The sequence below is a fragment of the Phyllostomus hastatus genome, unplaced genomic scaffold, assembly GCF_019186645.2.
Source record: "Phyllostomus hastatus isolate PE091 unplaced genomic scaffold, TTU_PhHast_1.1 phas_contig_196, whole genome shotgun sequence".
Classification (NCBI taxonomy): Eukaryota; Metazoa; Chordata; class Mammalia; order Chiroptera; family Phyllostomidae; genus Phyllostomus; species Phyllostomus hastatus.
The window spans coordinates 14665971-14681542 of record NW_025333709.1 but is presented as its reverse complement, the minus strand read 5'-3'; the positions used below and the strand labels follow the sequence as shown (position 1 = coordinate 14681542).

Here is a 15572-nt window from a genome sequence, read left to right as displayed (position 1 = left end):
TTTCCCAGGTAGAGCCCATCTGGGCTGTCTTGGCTAAGGCTGCATCTTCCCGGTCAGCAAGCTCCCTTTGCACAGGAGCTCACCTTCACCCTGTGCGCCTGCCCTTGTAGTCTGAGTCTCATCAGTTTGATTCCGCACCCCTGTGCTTTGGCTACACTTGTTCCTTTTACCTGGGATAGCTGCCATCCCTGACTCCCGCTCTGCTCCACTGCCGCCTGCCTTGTCTTCCTGGTAAAATCGTGTCCATGCTTCAGTAGCCAGCTCGGATCTCCACCCTTCCTCAGTGCCCCCTCGAAGCACCCTCCTTTCTTCCTCCCTCCCTTCCTTCCTTCCTTCTCCTACTGTGAGGAGTAGGGCACAGGCGCACAGTAGGATGCTCCTCACAGGGCACCCAGGCAGAAGGGAAAGCATGAGCCACTGCACACAAAGGAGGACATGCAGCCTGATGGGGGCTCCGTTGATGTGAGGGAGGGGTGGCAAAGAGGTTTCGTCTTGCCTGTCGACCCAGAGTGACGGGCATGGTGTGGCTCCCCCGAGTGTGGTGTTGGGAAGGATTCTGAGGCTGAGTCTGTGCCTAGGGCGAAAGCCGTGTGGGTTGATCACCAATGCCCACCACAGTGGGGGCAAGTAGAGGAGCGGCACTCGAGCTATGCTTTTGTTCAGGTAGAATCTCGAGTGGAGTTGGGCCATTCGGGAAATCAGACTAGAAAGGCAGGGTGGAGGCTCGCTGCGGGGTGTTAAGCACTCTGCCCTCGTGCTTCCCTCTGTGAACATTTTCCTAACCTTTCCTCTTAGCTCAGTGCCTGGGGAACATGGCACTTTCCTTCCTTTCCTCTCTCTTCTCCTTTCACTGCAAATTTATTCTCATCTGCAGATCTATTGCATTGGAAGAATGATTTCTTAGAACAAAATTCCATTATAACAAACTAAGAAGATTAAGTCAAATATTGAAGCCAGATTACTGTCTTTGTGAAAATATCAGTTTATGCAGCAAGACTACTCAAATCAATGACAGGATACTTTTTGTCATTATAAGAACCATACATTTGGCACTTGCAGAAAAAAAAGACTTAGTTCCTTTTTCTCCCCAGTTAATCATGTAGTCTGAATTTTTCTGTAAGAACACTAATTAATGCCTCGTCTCTGCATTGCCCTTTACGATTTTCAAAATACTTTCCCCATGCACATTGTCTCATTTAATCCTTGTAATATGCCCATGGGAAACAGTATTATTTCTCCTCTCCTCTTTACGGGGGGAGGCCCGGGCTCGTTGTGCTTGTTGAACTGGAGTCCGGGCTTCCTGATTCCTTCGACTTTGCTGTTTCAGTCTTTAACTAAAATATGCTAATACGGCCCTAACTCTGGTTCTAAATGAGAAGAAATACCCCTTTTATTTTTTCTGAAAGTTGAATTGTTACCAATGTGAATCATCCTGTTTTCCTCGCCCACCGGGTGTTGTCTCCTGGAAGCAGACTGAATGTCCGTGGTGGCCCAGAGAGGGGGGACCTCTGACTGCATCCAGTCCCTGCTCCCGGCCCGCACAGAATGCCAGAGAGTGTCTGTCGTTCTCCTCTCTCTTAGCCAGAACAGTGATACCTGTTCCCAATTTAAAAACTTCAGAGAGTGTAAAGGGCTTTGTTCCCTCCCACCCCCCGCCATACTCTTCCAGCGCCGTTCCCAGAGGCAAACTCAGTAACACTCACTTCTTGTGTCTCCTTCCAGAAACATTCTCTGAACCCGTAAACGTTATGTCGATAGCCCTCCTCTGCATACACACGGGAAGAACACTATAAGCTCTGTCCCGCACTCATTAACGGTGCAGCAGAGATCTTTCTATGTCAGTATGTGCGACACAGCCTCGCTCCTTCCGATAGCCGCTTAGCATTCCCCTGCCCGGCCTCCCATAGCATCACTTGTATCCTGATGCTGGCTGCGCAGGTCGTTTTTAGTCCCTTACCACCCACAGCAAGGTTTTGCCGAACATCCCTGTGCACGTGTCTTGGTGCACACATGCAGGTATGTCTATAGGAAAAATTACTGGGAGCCGAGTTATTTTATTCTTAAGACTCCTCGTACTGAATATTCTACAGACTGTCTCAGCCACTCACTTGCCTGCCTGGCACCTTTCAGGGGGAAGTTCTGTCCTTCCCGCTTACAAGAGAGGACAGTGTTTGTTCTCAGCCTGTGGCTTTAAGGAAAATAAAACCCCCGATCACCACTGTGTTTTTAATGTTCTGTGTTTGGAAAACATATTGAGTTGCCTGCGCTCTAGCTTTCCTTCTCCAGGTTGGAAAATCTGAGCATATTGTCCTCTAGGTTCTGTTTATAGATTTGTAGTCACAGTTATTCCTTGCAGTAAGAGTATCTCTTAACTTCCCCACCAATGGGCTGAGGATCTCAGCTGCATTGTCGTGACACATTCGACACACGTCGGAGCGGGGCTTGGTTACGCGGGAACGGGACCTTCCCCAGAGCAGGTTCCGCGTCACGGCTCTGAACCCGCAGCTGAACTGGACAGTGGGCTGTGGAACCCTCCCAGCCAGGGGGTGAATATCACTCCAGGGTGATACTCAAAGTACCTGACAACCAGAAAGGGGGGGGATGGGCGGGACTCAGTCAGAGTCCCCAGGTGCCAGCCCTAGTGCTGAAACAGGGCGGTGCTGGAGGTCCCTGCCTGGGAAGAGAGGCCAGGGTGGGTGGTGGGTGGTGGGTGGTGGGTGGAGGGGCCCCGGAGGTCCAAGGCTGCACCAATTGTCTAACCAATGTGGAAATATTTCAGTTTTAACAACCAGTGTGGCATCACAGGGGCATACCTGCTGAATACCCGCCCTGGCCCTCAGGGAGGCCTTGCGGCGTGGGACGAGGTTTAAGAAAAAGCCCTTTGGTTTGCAGGGGGAGACCAGGTCTGAGTCATACCTGGGTCTGTTATTAGCTATAGAACCTTCAACGACACCTAACACTTTTCCCATCTCCGAAGAAAAGAGTTTGCACCGCATGATACCCGAAGCCTCTTCTTGCTCTAAAAGTGGAGGAAATAAAACAAAACACTCAAGGGGGTGAGAGCCGAACCTGAACCTTTTCCCTGGCATTTTATGTGTATGCCATCATGGTGCCTTTTTCCTATCTGACTTCCTCATTCCGGAAAAGCCAAAGAAACGGGCTTGGGAGAAGAGCCTGAAAGACGGAGGCTATTATGTGGCTTAGATAGCATGGGGCACCTTATGGGATTGTGGAACCGGTTGGGCCAAAGAGAGGTCCAGATCCTGACTTGGGCCACAACGCTATTCATTTGTTAGTTTATTCACTCACTCACTCACTCACTCACTCTCTCACTCACAAGTATTTCTGGAACCTCCCTCGAGGGCCGGGCACTGTTCTGGGCTTCGGGAACGGACAATGACTAGAGTGATGTCCCTGGTCTCCTGGACCGTACATCCTGGAGGAAATGAGGCGAGCCAGTCTGCCTCTTTGGACCTTAGGTTTCCTGCCTGTGAATTCGTTTTGGGTTTTTTTTTTTAAGATTTTGTTTAAGAGAGAGGAGAAGGAAGGGGAAAGGGAGAGAGAAACATCAATGTGAGAGAGAAATATCTATCAGTTGCCTTTCGCACACGCCCCAACCGGGACCGAACCCGCAACCCAGGCATGCGCCCTGACTGGGAATGGAACCAGCGGCCTTTTGCTTTGCAGGATGATGCCCAGCCAACAGACCCACACCAGTCAGGGCCTGCCTGTGACTCCTTTCCTGGTGATTGACACTGGTGGTTATTCCCCATTCTAGTGCCTAGGAGAGCCATTGCTACCCAATTACAGCACTCCAGGCAGCCGCAGTCAGTTACTAGAAAATAAGCCTCTATGTTTTCCCAGGCTGGATGCATTCTGAAGTCCTTTCCTACTATAGAATTTCATTCTCATGAATTATTTCTAATTAACTGTAAAAACCATAATACTGGGGGACAATTGCAATAGAACTCCCAATCATAGAACTCTTGAAGCTACAGATTTTACAGGAAAACCACCATCACTTTGGCTTTGTTGGTGACAGGAGGGTGTATGTTCCTGTAAAATGACTTTGGATATTTGGGTCTTCGATTTTCCCTCCACTGGCCTTTGCTGCGAGTTCTCCTGCTCAGCCTGCTTTACTCTGATCCCCAAAGAAGGGAGAGAGAGGCTCGTCCGCATTCACTTTTCCTTGCTTTCCCTTTGGAAATCTCCTTTGTGAAGCCTCGAGTTACGGGGGTCAGGTCGGGGAGCATCACGTCCTGCTCGTTTTGATAGCTGCTTCGAATCCACACAGGATAACTCAACAGCACTCACTAGCAGCGGGCCTCCTGGGAAGGCGGGGGCGTTAACATGGCTTTTCTCGTCTGTCCTGTTCCGCTCAACGCTGTGGAGGCCAAACCAGGGCTGGGCTGATCTCAGCCTCTCCGTGATGTCGTTTTCCTTCCAGATTCCAAAGACACACTTGCCATACCATCATTTGCAATCCTCCCTCCCCACCCCCATTACAGGCCAGCAAGTCCAATGTGCCCAAACTGAGCTCAACTTATAAAGAAAAAAGTTTCTAGCCCTGGCTGGTGTAGCTCAGTGGATTGAGCGTGGGCTGTGAACCAAAGTGTCGCAGGTTTGATTCCCAGTCAGGGTACATGCCTGGGTTGCAGGCCATGACCCCCAGAAACCGAACATTGATGTTTCTCTCTCTCTCTCTCTACCTCCCTCCCTTCCCTCTCTAAAAATAAATAAATAAAATCTTAAAAAAAAGAAAAAGAAAAAAGTTTCTGTTGGAAGGGATAACTTCTCCCTTTTGGATTTTGAATGCATCTCTACATAACAAAACAGGTAGATTTGTGGGCACTGCGGGAAGTTTGGCTTACTGAATCCTATTAACTATACACACAAGTCTGAGATGATGAAAACTTTGCTCCTCTGATTTCCAAGTGATAACAAACCAGAGGTACCTCTCTCTATAATAAAACATTTTTTTTCTCATAGAGAAACGAGAGCTAGGGCCTTCAGCATCCCAGGCTGAGCCTCCTGTAATTTGTACCCTTATTGGCACTTGGTAACCTGCATAGAAACCAACCCTTCCGTCTCCAAGGAGCCCAGGGAAATAGATTGTTTCTACCATTTAATCATGGACATTTAAACCAAGGACCATTTAAAATAAAAATTTTTTAAAGATTTTATGTATTTATTTTTAGAGAGGCTGAAGGGAGGGAGAGAGGGGGAGAAACATCAATGTGTGGTTGCCTCTCACATGTCCCCTACTGGGGACCTGGCCTGCAACCCAGGCATGTGCCCTGACTGGGAATCAAACAGGCAATCCTTTGGTCCACAGGCCAGCACTCAATCCACTGAGCCACACCAGCCAGGGCAACCAAGGAGCATTTTAAAGAAAGAGAAAAGTGATTTTTATTACTAGGTTGAGTTCAGCGAATTTTTTTCTCTTTAGAGGAAGGGAGACGTAGGAAATAAGAAATTGACATTAGCCTTGTTTAACGCAACAGGTATTAAATACAGATGAAATAACTCTGTTCTCCCTTAAAAATTTGTTACGAACACCCTCTTCCCTGGAGCCACAGAATTCTCCCACATTTGCAAAGGAAAGTGGAAGGCGCTCTCTATAGCTGTAAGGAGTATGGTTAGTAATATTTGCATACACTAAATATGGTGTTGAGTATATTAGGAAACTCTGTACAGAAGAAGTGAAAACCCTGCAATTTTAAGAGCATGGATTCTGAAACCAAACTGCTTGAGTTTGAATCCCAACTCCCCCTCTTATTATACAACCTCCTCTAAAACTTAGTTTTTTTATCTATGAAATGGGGATAATAATAGACCCCACTCCCAGATCATTGTGAAATTAAATGAGATTTTTTTCTGAAATGTGCTCAGCATACTGCCTGGGCACAGTCTAAGCATTAAGTAAATATTAGTTATTATTTAGGAAGCTATCCTTCCATGTCTTCATCTGTAAGCCGGGGATAAGAGGATGAAATGAATTTGTGTACATTTTTACTTTCAATTACCGTTTTGCAGCAGCATGGGCCGTGGTGCGTGCTCCTCCAGGGTTCACTTACCCTCCTGACGCAAGTTCAAAATGCTTTTCTTAACGTTGGAAGGCAGCGTGGGAAATGGTTGGGCACCGAGAGGGTGAGCATGACCTGTGCCTGCAGGCCCCACTGCTTGTTTGCTGGGTGACCTTAGGCGAGTTGCTTTTCCTCCCCACGCCTCGCATGTTTCTGCAGGATGGGACGAGTAACAGCATCCGCCTTATGGGGTTGCTGTGAAAAGGAATGGGGGTAGCTCTGTAAAGGGCTCAGCTGGGGTGCCTGGCAGGCGCCTGTGTTCCTTGTTGGGTGAGATCTGCAGACCGTGTCCTTTCCGTGTTGGAGGGGACCTAAGCAGAGGGTTCCAGGAGGAATGCGATTGGGAAAGCAGTACTTTTCCAGGGATCATTGAAAGGCCAGTGTCTTGTTGTTTGCAGATGCGGTCACCCTCCTGGGCTTTCTCTATGCTTCCAGTGGAGAGAACACAGGCATTGTGAAGACGATGCCGAGGTTTCAGAACCGGGAGCTGGAGGCCACCCGACGCCAGCGGATAGACTACCCTGTGTAAGAATGGGCAGATGGTGGGGCGGGTGGGGACATGCTGTTGTTTTTCTTTTTTAATCTGAGGATCAGAGCAGGCTGGTGGATTCCTTTAACAGGGCAAACCGTTTGTCACTGGCTTTGAAAAAAAAACATGGAGACCTACGTGGCTGAGGCAGAATCTGTGGACCCAAACACCTCACAGCATTCTTGAGTTATTCTTGCACTTAGCAATCCTCAACTTGCCTTAGACTTTCTGCGTCGTGGCCCCAGGAAAGACACGAGGCGGGAGCGAGGTGTTGTAGCCCGAGGCCCTGGCAGGGCTGCAAGTGCAGCCAGCCACAGCAAGCCCGGCCTGCAGGCTTTGTCCTGCCTTCTCTGTCTTGGAAGATCGGGCAAGCTGCTGGAAACTCACCACTTCTGATCTCCGTTGATTTCAGCAAAACCCAGATATATATTTTTTCCCCTTCTGCTGAATTAAAGATGCTAAAAACGGTTCCTGGTGCACCTCAGACTGGATGGATTTAGCAGAGTGATTTAATTCTTCCCATGCTGCTGGCTGTAGAAAGATCTTGAGTCATTTTACTGAGCGTATGTTCTTGCTAAGCTTCCTTGTAATAACTTATCTTCATGAGCTTGCTCAGCTGGGTGGGTCAGGAGGGAGCTGTGTGGCACCATCTGTCTGCGTATCTTACCACTGGTTTGGAGGCCACATTACAAAGCCCAGAATATTCTAAAGAACGTATTTGGTTAAATCCCCAAAGAACCTGAGGTCACTGGCCCCATAACCCCAAACTGGGAATTGGTTACTGGGAGATCGATAGAGAGAACTCTGTGCATTTCTTTTGACCTCGACTGCTCTTCCCCGGGCACAATGCAGTCATGCCCAGCGCCTCATCTCTGAGCTGCTGGTGGCTCACCCAATGTGGGACACCAAGCAAGTGCTCAGCACGTATTTGCCGAGTGATTGGTGGATCTTATATCTTGGCTAAATCCGTCCTAGTTAAGTTGATGACTGTTACTTTATTCTCCCTCCACAAATCACAGATACACGAAAGCTTTTTTTTCCAACAAAAATAGCCCCAGTCCAGAAATGGAACAATTAGATTAGTTGTTCCATATCGGTCAGCCAAAACTGTGATATGCAACCTAATATATGCCTTAAAATAGTATATATGTGTCCCAGTTAGTGTATAGTGAAGCCGTTTGCAGATTATGACATCTTTTCTACCTTATGCTTTTATCTTTGAAAGAGACAAAATTGCTCAAAAAGCCCTAATTATGTTTTTTTCTTTTAATCACCAAAATTAAAATAGCTTCTTATCAAATCACCTCTTATTAAACTCCAGCTTTTCATTCTGTGTCTGGCTTTACAAGCCTTCATCGAGAATTTGAACGGCAGGCCCATGAGATTCTCACAGGGCACAGGGACAGACTCCGAGGTGCAAGCCGGAGTGTCTGCTAGTTCTGTACCATGGTGCTTAGCTCCTGTCTGTTCCAGTTACTATAACTACCTTTGTCTCAAAGATCAAGCTGTGCGAGCTGATCTCCCATGATGAACACGGAGCCACGTTCATCCCTTCATTGGGAAGAAGGCAATTTACTTGGTCATTGTTAACTATAATTACCTATTCTTGGACGATATCAATCTGCAGAAATTTTTTTCCCCTCACTCTTCCAGGTTTACTGTTTCATTGTGGCTTTATTTACTCCATTATTGCAAGGCCAATCTCTGCGGGATCCTGTACTTTGTGGATTCTAATGAGATGTACAGCACACCATCTGTATTTCTTACCGAAGAGGGTAAGTGTAACACAGAGTCTTAAAACGATATATCGTCATTCTCACATGCTCTGTCCATGGGCAGCTATGTCTGTCCAGAATAAGGAAGATACTGTCAACACGGCAATTTAGCGAGAGTGATGGTTTTCAAATGTGGGCTTCAGGTTAAACTTTTTTTCTGGAAGCTGGAAATAACTGTCTTCTTTACAAAGAAATGCGTTGATGTGTGTGGTTTATTTATTTATTTTTTTGCTTTGCTTTGTCTTGTTGGAAGGAAGGAGGCACGTAGTCTTAGTTGGATAGCTCCTTAGGACAATTGTTGTGAAGGGGTAGCCCCTTCATTCACTCCTGGGTATTTTTTGTCATTTTCATAAGGTTGAATTGTCCTTTTAGGCCTCTTGCATATTCAGATGCATCTTGTCAAAGGAGAGGACCTCGCTGTGAAAACGAAGTTCACCCTGCCTTTGAAGGAGTGGTTTCGCCTGGACATCTCATTTAACGGAGGCCAGGTATTGGTGGGCCCCGCCTCCCATCAACCACGCCAGCGCCATGGCTTAAAGTTCGCACCGCCAAAAAGCCAGGGAGCAAGCAAATCCCTAAAAACAAATTTGTGGTAAATGATGAACTCTTTACAGCTCCACACTTTTCCAATCAAACTTTTATAGATGGAAGTTTAAATCATAAGAATCCCATTCCATTTAATTGGCTTTTATAGTGCTTCTTTTGACCATATTGTGAGTGAGTAAATAAAATAGCCAGCTATATAGCTACAGTTATCTGAAGAATTCAGTGCTTTTCCCCTGGCAAGGCAGGCTTCGCGGAGATAAATGGTAAAACAACATCAGCCGGGTTTGTATAGTGTTATCGAGCTACAACTTTTATTTTGTCAGAAAATTTATTAGTTGAGTCGAGAAATGATTTGACGGCGTTTGGCAGTTGAAACAATTGCTTCTGTTTGGCATAAACCGGCAAATAATAATTAACAAACCTAAGTGCTAATTCTGGTGGGACGGAGGGTCCTCATCTACTCTGAACTATAAAACACTATGCATAACTGTTTCCAACTGTCATAATGCAGATTTTATGGATTATGGCAAATCTGTTGCTACAGTGAAAGGCAATTCCATCTTTCAATCTACGCAATGTCAGTATGCTACTTTTCTTCTGGCGACTTCGTGTTCTCATCAGCTTTTCTTATTGATTTGTGATTTTCCGGCTGCAAAACTGGAAGAGACGTCTTGTTTGTCTTGTGTTTTATTAGATAATACGCAGCCTTCCCTCGGCGGCCAGGTTTATCACATTTCCTTTTTTTGAAGAGAGAGGAAATCAGGTCAGTCCTGGTTGTTTTCCCGAGAAGAGCCTGGGAAACGGTGGCCAGGAATGTTTGTATGTTAGTTTGTTTCTTTAGCAACGTTAAAGGTGACATGGCTTGTGGTCCCCGTTTCAGCTTCTTATCGATGTGACAAATTACGATGGCATTCTAGCTTGGTTGCTGCTTTGCTCCTAAGAAGGTCAGCTTCTCTGCGTCGCTTGGACAGGTGTGAGATCATCAGAGCAAATCCCAGGTCATATTGTGCACCTGCTGTATGCAAGGCACTGTGTGCTCAAGGAGCTTATAGACTATTTAGGGAATTAACATTGAGCAGGTGAAGGGGTGTCCTGAGGTGAGCTTCGTTGCCAGACGATTCCTATGAATTCAGAGAAGAGAGACAGCACTTCATACTGGGATGCAGGAGGGGAAGGATTCACGGACAAGGATCCTGCCAATGGGCAGCTTTGAGATGAAGAGGAGGGTGGGGGGGCGTCTCAACACAGCCCTGGGGGGAGAGGATAAACCAGTTTGACCAGAGTAGAAATGTGCAGACTGTAGGACACTAATCAAAGGAAAAATTGTCTTTAGGGCTAGAATGTGGAAAATCTTGAATATCATGGAATTCAGATTCCTACTTGCAAAGCAGCAGGCCCTCCTGGAAGCTTTTGGAGTAGAAGAATTGTAAATCAAAGTAGTTCTTTAATTAAAGAGAGGAATTCAATAGCAGAGCACGTGATCTGATCAAGCAGGAGAGAAGAATTACGCAGACCAGATGGGGTGGAAAGAAAAAAGATTTTTTTCCCCATTCCATCTGGTCTGCCTAAAATATATAGGTCCCAGAACAATACTTAATTGTTTTTCTACACAAAATCCACCTCTGAGATGGGACTACCGTATTCATTGCTTTGACTAAATGGACAAATTGACTTAAAGTGAGTGGTTTGGTTTAGAGAAACAACTGGTGGTTGGAGTCATTTTCTTCCTGCCGTACATGGCTGAACTGGGTTGACTTCTCCGGGTTATTTCGGCTTTCACAGACACAGAGGTATAGACGCGTCTCTGAGAACCTGGCTGGGCCAGCACGTGCTTGCTCAGCCCCTGGGCTAGCGCTGGCAGAGTGACAAGAGCCCCTTAACACCAGGGGGTTTTGTCCTAATCCAAGACACCGAGAAGAATGTGAGACAACTAAAGACAGCTGATAACATCCAGGACAGAAACATCGTCACCATGGGAATGACGGGGACGCGGCTTCTCAGTGCTTAGGGAAAGAGCAGTGAGAAGCAGTAGTGCGTGGAGAAAGTTCGGCGCTGATCTTGTCCCCCACCCCCAAGGCTTTCGTAGAACTCAAGTAAAATTTCAGAAACTCCTTGTGTCGTACACGTTTCCTTGTCTTCCTGTGCGACAAGCTTTGAAGCACAAATCCACCAAATGAACCTTTGGCTTGGAGTTTGGAAATATCTGACACCCGCTGAGTGAAACTGCTTTCTAGGTCTTTTTACCACAAGTCATTTGAAGAAATTATATTTATTTAATCTTACACAGGGCTAAAATATACACAGGGCTAATAAAGTGTTAAATTTATTTTTGCCGAAACTGATCAAGCACAAGGCTCTGCAGCACATGTTGGGTAGCTTACACCCAGGACTGTTTTTATGATGTGGGGCGCAGAGGCATAAGCGATTCCTGTCTCTCTCTCCCACTGCAGATAGTGGTGACCACCAGCATCGGACAGGATCTGGAAAGCTACCACAATCAGACCATTAGGTAAGTGCGATCTTTCTTTTTTTTGTTTTGTTTTGTTTATTTAAAGATTTTATTTATTTATTTTTTTAGAGAGAGAAGGGAGGGAGAAAGAGAGAGAGAGAGAAACATCAATGTGCAGTTGCTGGGGGTCATGGCCTGCAATGGCCTGCAGTTGCTGGGGGTCATGGGGGTGCATGGCCTACCCAGGCATGTACCCTGACTGGGAATCGAACCTGCGACACTTTGGTTCGCAGCCAGCGCTCAATCCACTGAGCTACGCCAGCCAGGACGAGCGATCTTTCTTCTGATTCAAAATGCTGCTGCGTGAGGAGGGTTAAGGAATCTTCACGCCTTAGCCCTGAACCCTAACGTTGTCCCCACAGCTCCTTATTCAGCTTTTCCAAGCACGTGCTCGTCTGCCCTGTGGCTGGTCTTTGTACTTTTTCCCTTCCTTTTTACTGTCCACGAACTCCCCCCGTCTCCCCTACAACCTTTTTTTCTAAGCAAGAGAAAATACTCTTCTCTCCAGACCTCATTGTAAATTCCTTCTTTCATGGCACTTTGTGTAATTCATTTTCTTTGAAAATTATCTTCTACGAAGGATTCTCAAAAAATAAATCAAAATATTAATGTTGCTTATTGAGAATGGTTGGTAACGTTGGCCTAGTATAAAACATAAAAGCAGACAGTCTTCATATTTATGTTCATAATCTAAATTTGAAATGTACGCAACTATTGATATTGGTGTAACTTTTCATCTTTATAGAACTGTTCTCTATAAGAGGTACAGAAACTGAGAATTGGGTCCCTTGCCTTGTATTTCATGATTTTTTTGAATTTGCTTCATTATCCCCATATAGTAGTGGGTTTTGTAGCGGCGGAACCAGAGGGCAAGCTTCTTTGGGAACTCAAGATACCTCATCATAACTTGATAATAAATGAATATATAACGAAATGCTTAAGGACAGTCTGAAGAACCAAAAATAATGAGTGGTTTCATATGTATCGTTTTCTTAAATGTGCCAGGAGATGTTGGCGCTGGGGCTGGGCGGGGCTGGGCGGGGCTGGGGACCCTCCCTCCTTCCTGTGGCCGTTTGACCCCACCAGGCGCAGAGCTGCCTTTCCAAACAGGCCCCCTTCACTCGTGGTCCCCTCACAGCCCACGTGTCCTGGAAAACCAGTCACGATGGAAAGGAAGGCAAACGGGAGGAGACAGGGGAATAAAAGGGCACGTGCTCTGCGTCCCTCCCCTCCCCGCCACCTGCCATGTCTGTTTACACTGAAGCCAAGCTGACTCCTTTTAGGCCCTGGGCCCGCAGAACCATTCTTATTTTTATGGCCGGATTAAAGGATTAGAGTTATAGAGAAAGGCTAAAGAAGTGGTCTTCCTTAGCCTGCAAAGAAAAGGTCAGGGGTGACTTGAAAGCTATATTGTAGTGCGGACGCCGAGGCCTAAGACCAGAGGAGATGTCTTCAAGTGCACGGGGTGGATTTGCACCTGCCCACAAGAAGTGGGTGGGCCTGCGTGTGGCCGTGTGGCAGGGGGCCGTGGGCTCTCCTCTGAGGTGTTTGCTCTGGGCGAGCGGATGACTGTGGCTCTTTGCAAACCCCTTGACTGCCCTATTTTGCTAAGGAGGCGGCAGAAATTAGGGGTTTGTGTTTCAGGATATGAAGTTTAAAATAATACCTTCCCCTCTCTCCCCTGTCACCCATCTCCAACCCCAGGACGTTTATGACAACCGATTGAATTTCATAGGCCCCTTTTCACCTTTTTTATGTAAGAGCTTCCTTGTCTCCTAAATCCTAGAAATCTAGAGGCTGACATGGTGAATCTTGGATGTCTCCATCCTAGATCACAGTATGATCCAGGGCTGGGATCAAGGTGAGGCAAGAGAAGCAAAAATTATAAAAACCTCGTAGTGTATTTGTTTGCTGGGGCTGCTGGAACAAAGTTCCACACACCGGGTGGCCTCAGCCACAGAAATTTATGGTCTCGCAGTTCTGGAGACTGGAAGTCCAAGGTCAAGGTCTCAGCAGCACCATGTTCCCTCCAAATACCCCAGAGGAGGGTCTGATCCCTGCACCTTGTCCAGCTTCTGGTGGTTCTTTGACTTTAAGGTACATAATTCCAGTCTTCCCGTGGCGTTCTCCCCGTGTGCGTGTCTGCCTTTGTCCAAATGTCCTCTGATTATAAGGACACCAGTCATACGGGATTCAAGACCCCAGTATGGCCCCCTCTTGACTAACGACACTTCTGCAATGGCCCCAGTTCCCAGTCAGGTCACGTGATGAGGTCCTGGGAGCCCAGACATCAACATACAAATTTTCAAGGGGTGCACAATTCAACTCATGACAGTAATCATGGTAAATAACATCTCCTGCAATTATTTTCTATATACAAAATTAATGTAAAGAATCCATGATGAACAGAATGTCACTGTGTTAAGAGAAGACAAAATCAGTATGGTCACAGATGATTACAGACACGCAGACCGACTGCCAGGGACATAGCAGTTCAAAGTCGCAGTTAGAGCACTGAAGCGACTCCCCACCTGGGGACCCTGGCGGTGCCCAGACCCAAGGGTGCCCTCACCACCACCTCAGCGGCCCGGCCCCAATCCCTGGAGCCTCCCCCATCAACAGAGCAGCTGAAGAGGGAACACCGGGCCCATGGCATCCCCTGTGACTGGATGCTTGGAATCCCACTTTCAGAGTGGGCCAAGCCGGTGAACTAAACACTCCAGATGTTGATAGGGGATCCAGGGAGAGTCTTTTAACCTCCTTTCCAGTTGGTCTCAAAATGCACACACAGTGGTAGCGCTCTCCCTCAGTGTTGGTCGAGAACGGTCCATCACTGAGGGCTCGAAAGTGCAGTGCTGCTCTCGAAGGAGAGGCTGCGGTAACACTTGGTGGCAGGCAGCAACTGCAGGCCTGTGTAGTGTCGAATTCACCCATCCGTCCGTCTTTTCGTCCATCCACCCGTCAGCCTGTCCATCGATCCATCTGTCCATCCAGTATGTATTCACGCATCCAGCACGTGTACCACATGCCAGGCACAGTGCTGGACTCTTGGATTAAATACAGTCAGCCCCTACCAAAAAGCCTAGTGGGGGTGATTGATCTTCAATGAAGACATTCACAGATAAATGTGAAATCACAAGTGGCGGTGAGTGCTGGGAAGGAAAGGAATAAGGCAGCCTGAGAAGATGGCGAGGGGGCCAGCATTGAGGGCAGGGCCTGGGGAAATGACACTCGAGATGAGAATTAGTCTGAGTGAAGGGGACAACTCTTTCCTGGTTCTGAGTGAGGTCTGCTGGACAGCGTCGCCCACGGCCCATTCTTCCAGGCCGCCGGTACTCTGCAGCAATAAACTAGGGCAGGCTCTGATGTCCAGATACGAGTCAGTGTGCCAGCGTGTCAGACGTTTTTGAAAGGGACCATCCTGGGCTCTGGAAGAGTCTAGCTCAGCTTTTATGTCAGTGAAATGGATGACCACTGGGCCGTGCACAGGACGAGCAATCTCTGTGCAGCCACTGAGGATGTTAGAGCACAGAAATGTCGGAGACCATGCTGGGGAAATCTATTTGGTGATATCCTAACAGTGATAAAAACTAGAACTACAATCCAGTACAATGGAGACCAAGTAATTTATTGGTCAGTTAAGACCTCAGTTAAAGCAAAGATCATTTAAAAATCATACCTTAAATATTTTATTTTAGTTAAAAAGGAGAAACGTACATTCATTTGCCATTCTTTCTATGGAGAGCCTTTCCGGTGGGTGTGAATCTCTTGATTGGCGTTCTCTCTGATCTTCTTGCATAAATGGCCTGCAGTCTCCGTTTCTCCCAATGAAAAGAGAAGGAGGCCACTTGTGAAAGTACCAGAGCCCCAAATCCGTGTCCTCAGTTTCTGTTTCCAAACGGTTGCCCTAATGCCCCAATACCTTTTTTAGTAACCGTTATTTTACTGAGTCTACCCAAAGTATTCAACTCGATTTTTACAGAAGGAATGACTTCTGCCCCAGCCCTATTTTATTGGGTAACACAGTAGTATTTCATTCAGTGGTACGATGAAACGGCCATACGGTTGGCACGATCAGGTTTGAGAACACACACATCTTACTCGTACGAAGCATGTAACTCATGAGA

General features: G+C 47.0%; 1 protein-coding gene across 1 annotated transcript in view; it reads left to right on the top strand.

The window, feature by feature from the left end:
- The window catches only part of SEL1L3 (SEL1L family member 3), a 96036-nt gene that overhangs the window by 17383 nt on the left and 63081 nt on the right, over positions 1 to 15572 (top strand). The window contains exons 3-6 of the mRNA XM_045834544.1: positions 6485 to 6611; positions 8269 to 8390; positions 8763 to 8878; positions 11387 to 11445. Coding sequence (XP_045690500.1) covers positions 6485 to 6611; positions 8269 to 8390; positions 8763 to 8878; positions 11387 to 11445 — 424 coding nt within the window. The remainder of the gene's footprint in view (positions 1 to 6484; positions 6612 to 8268; positions 8391 to 8762; positions 8879 to 11386; positions 11446 to 15572) is intronic.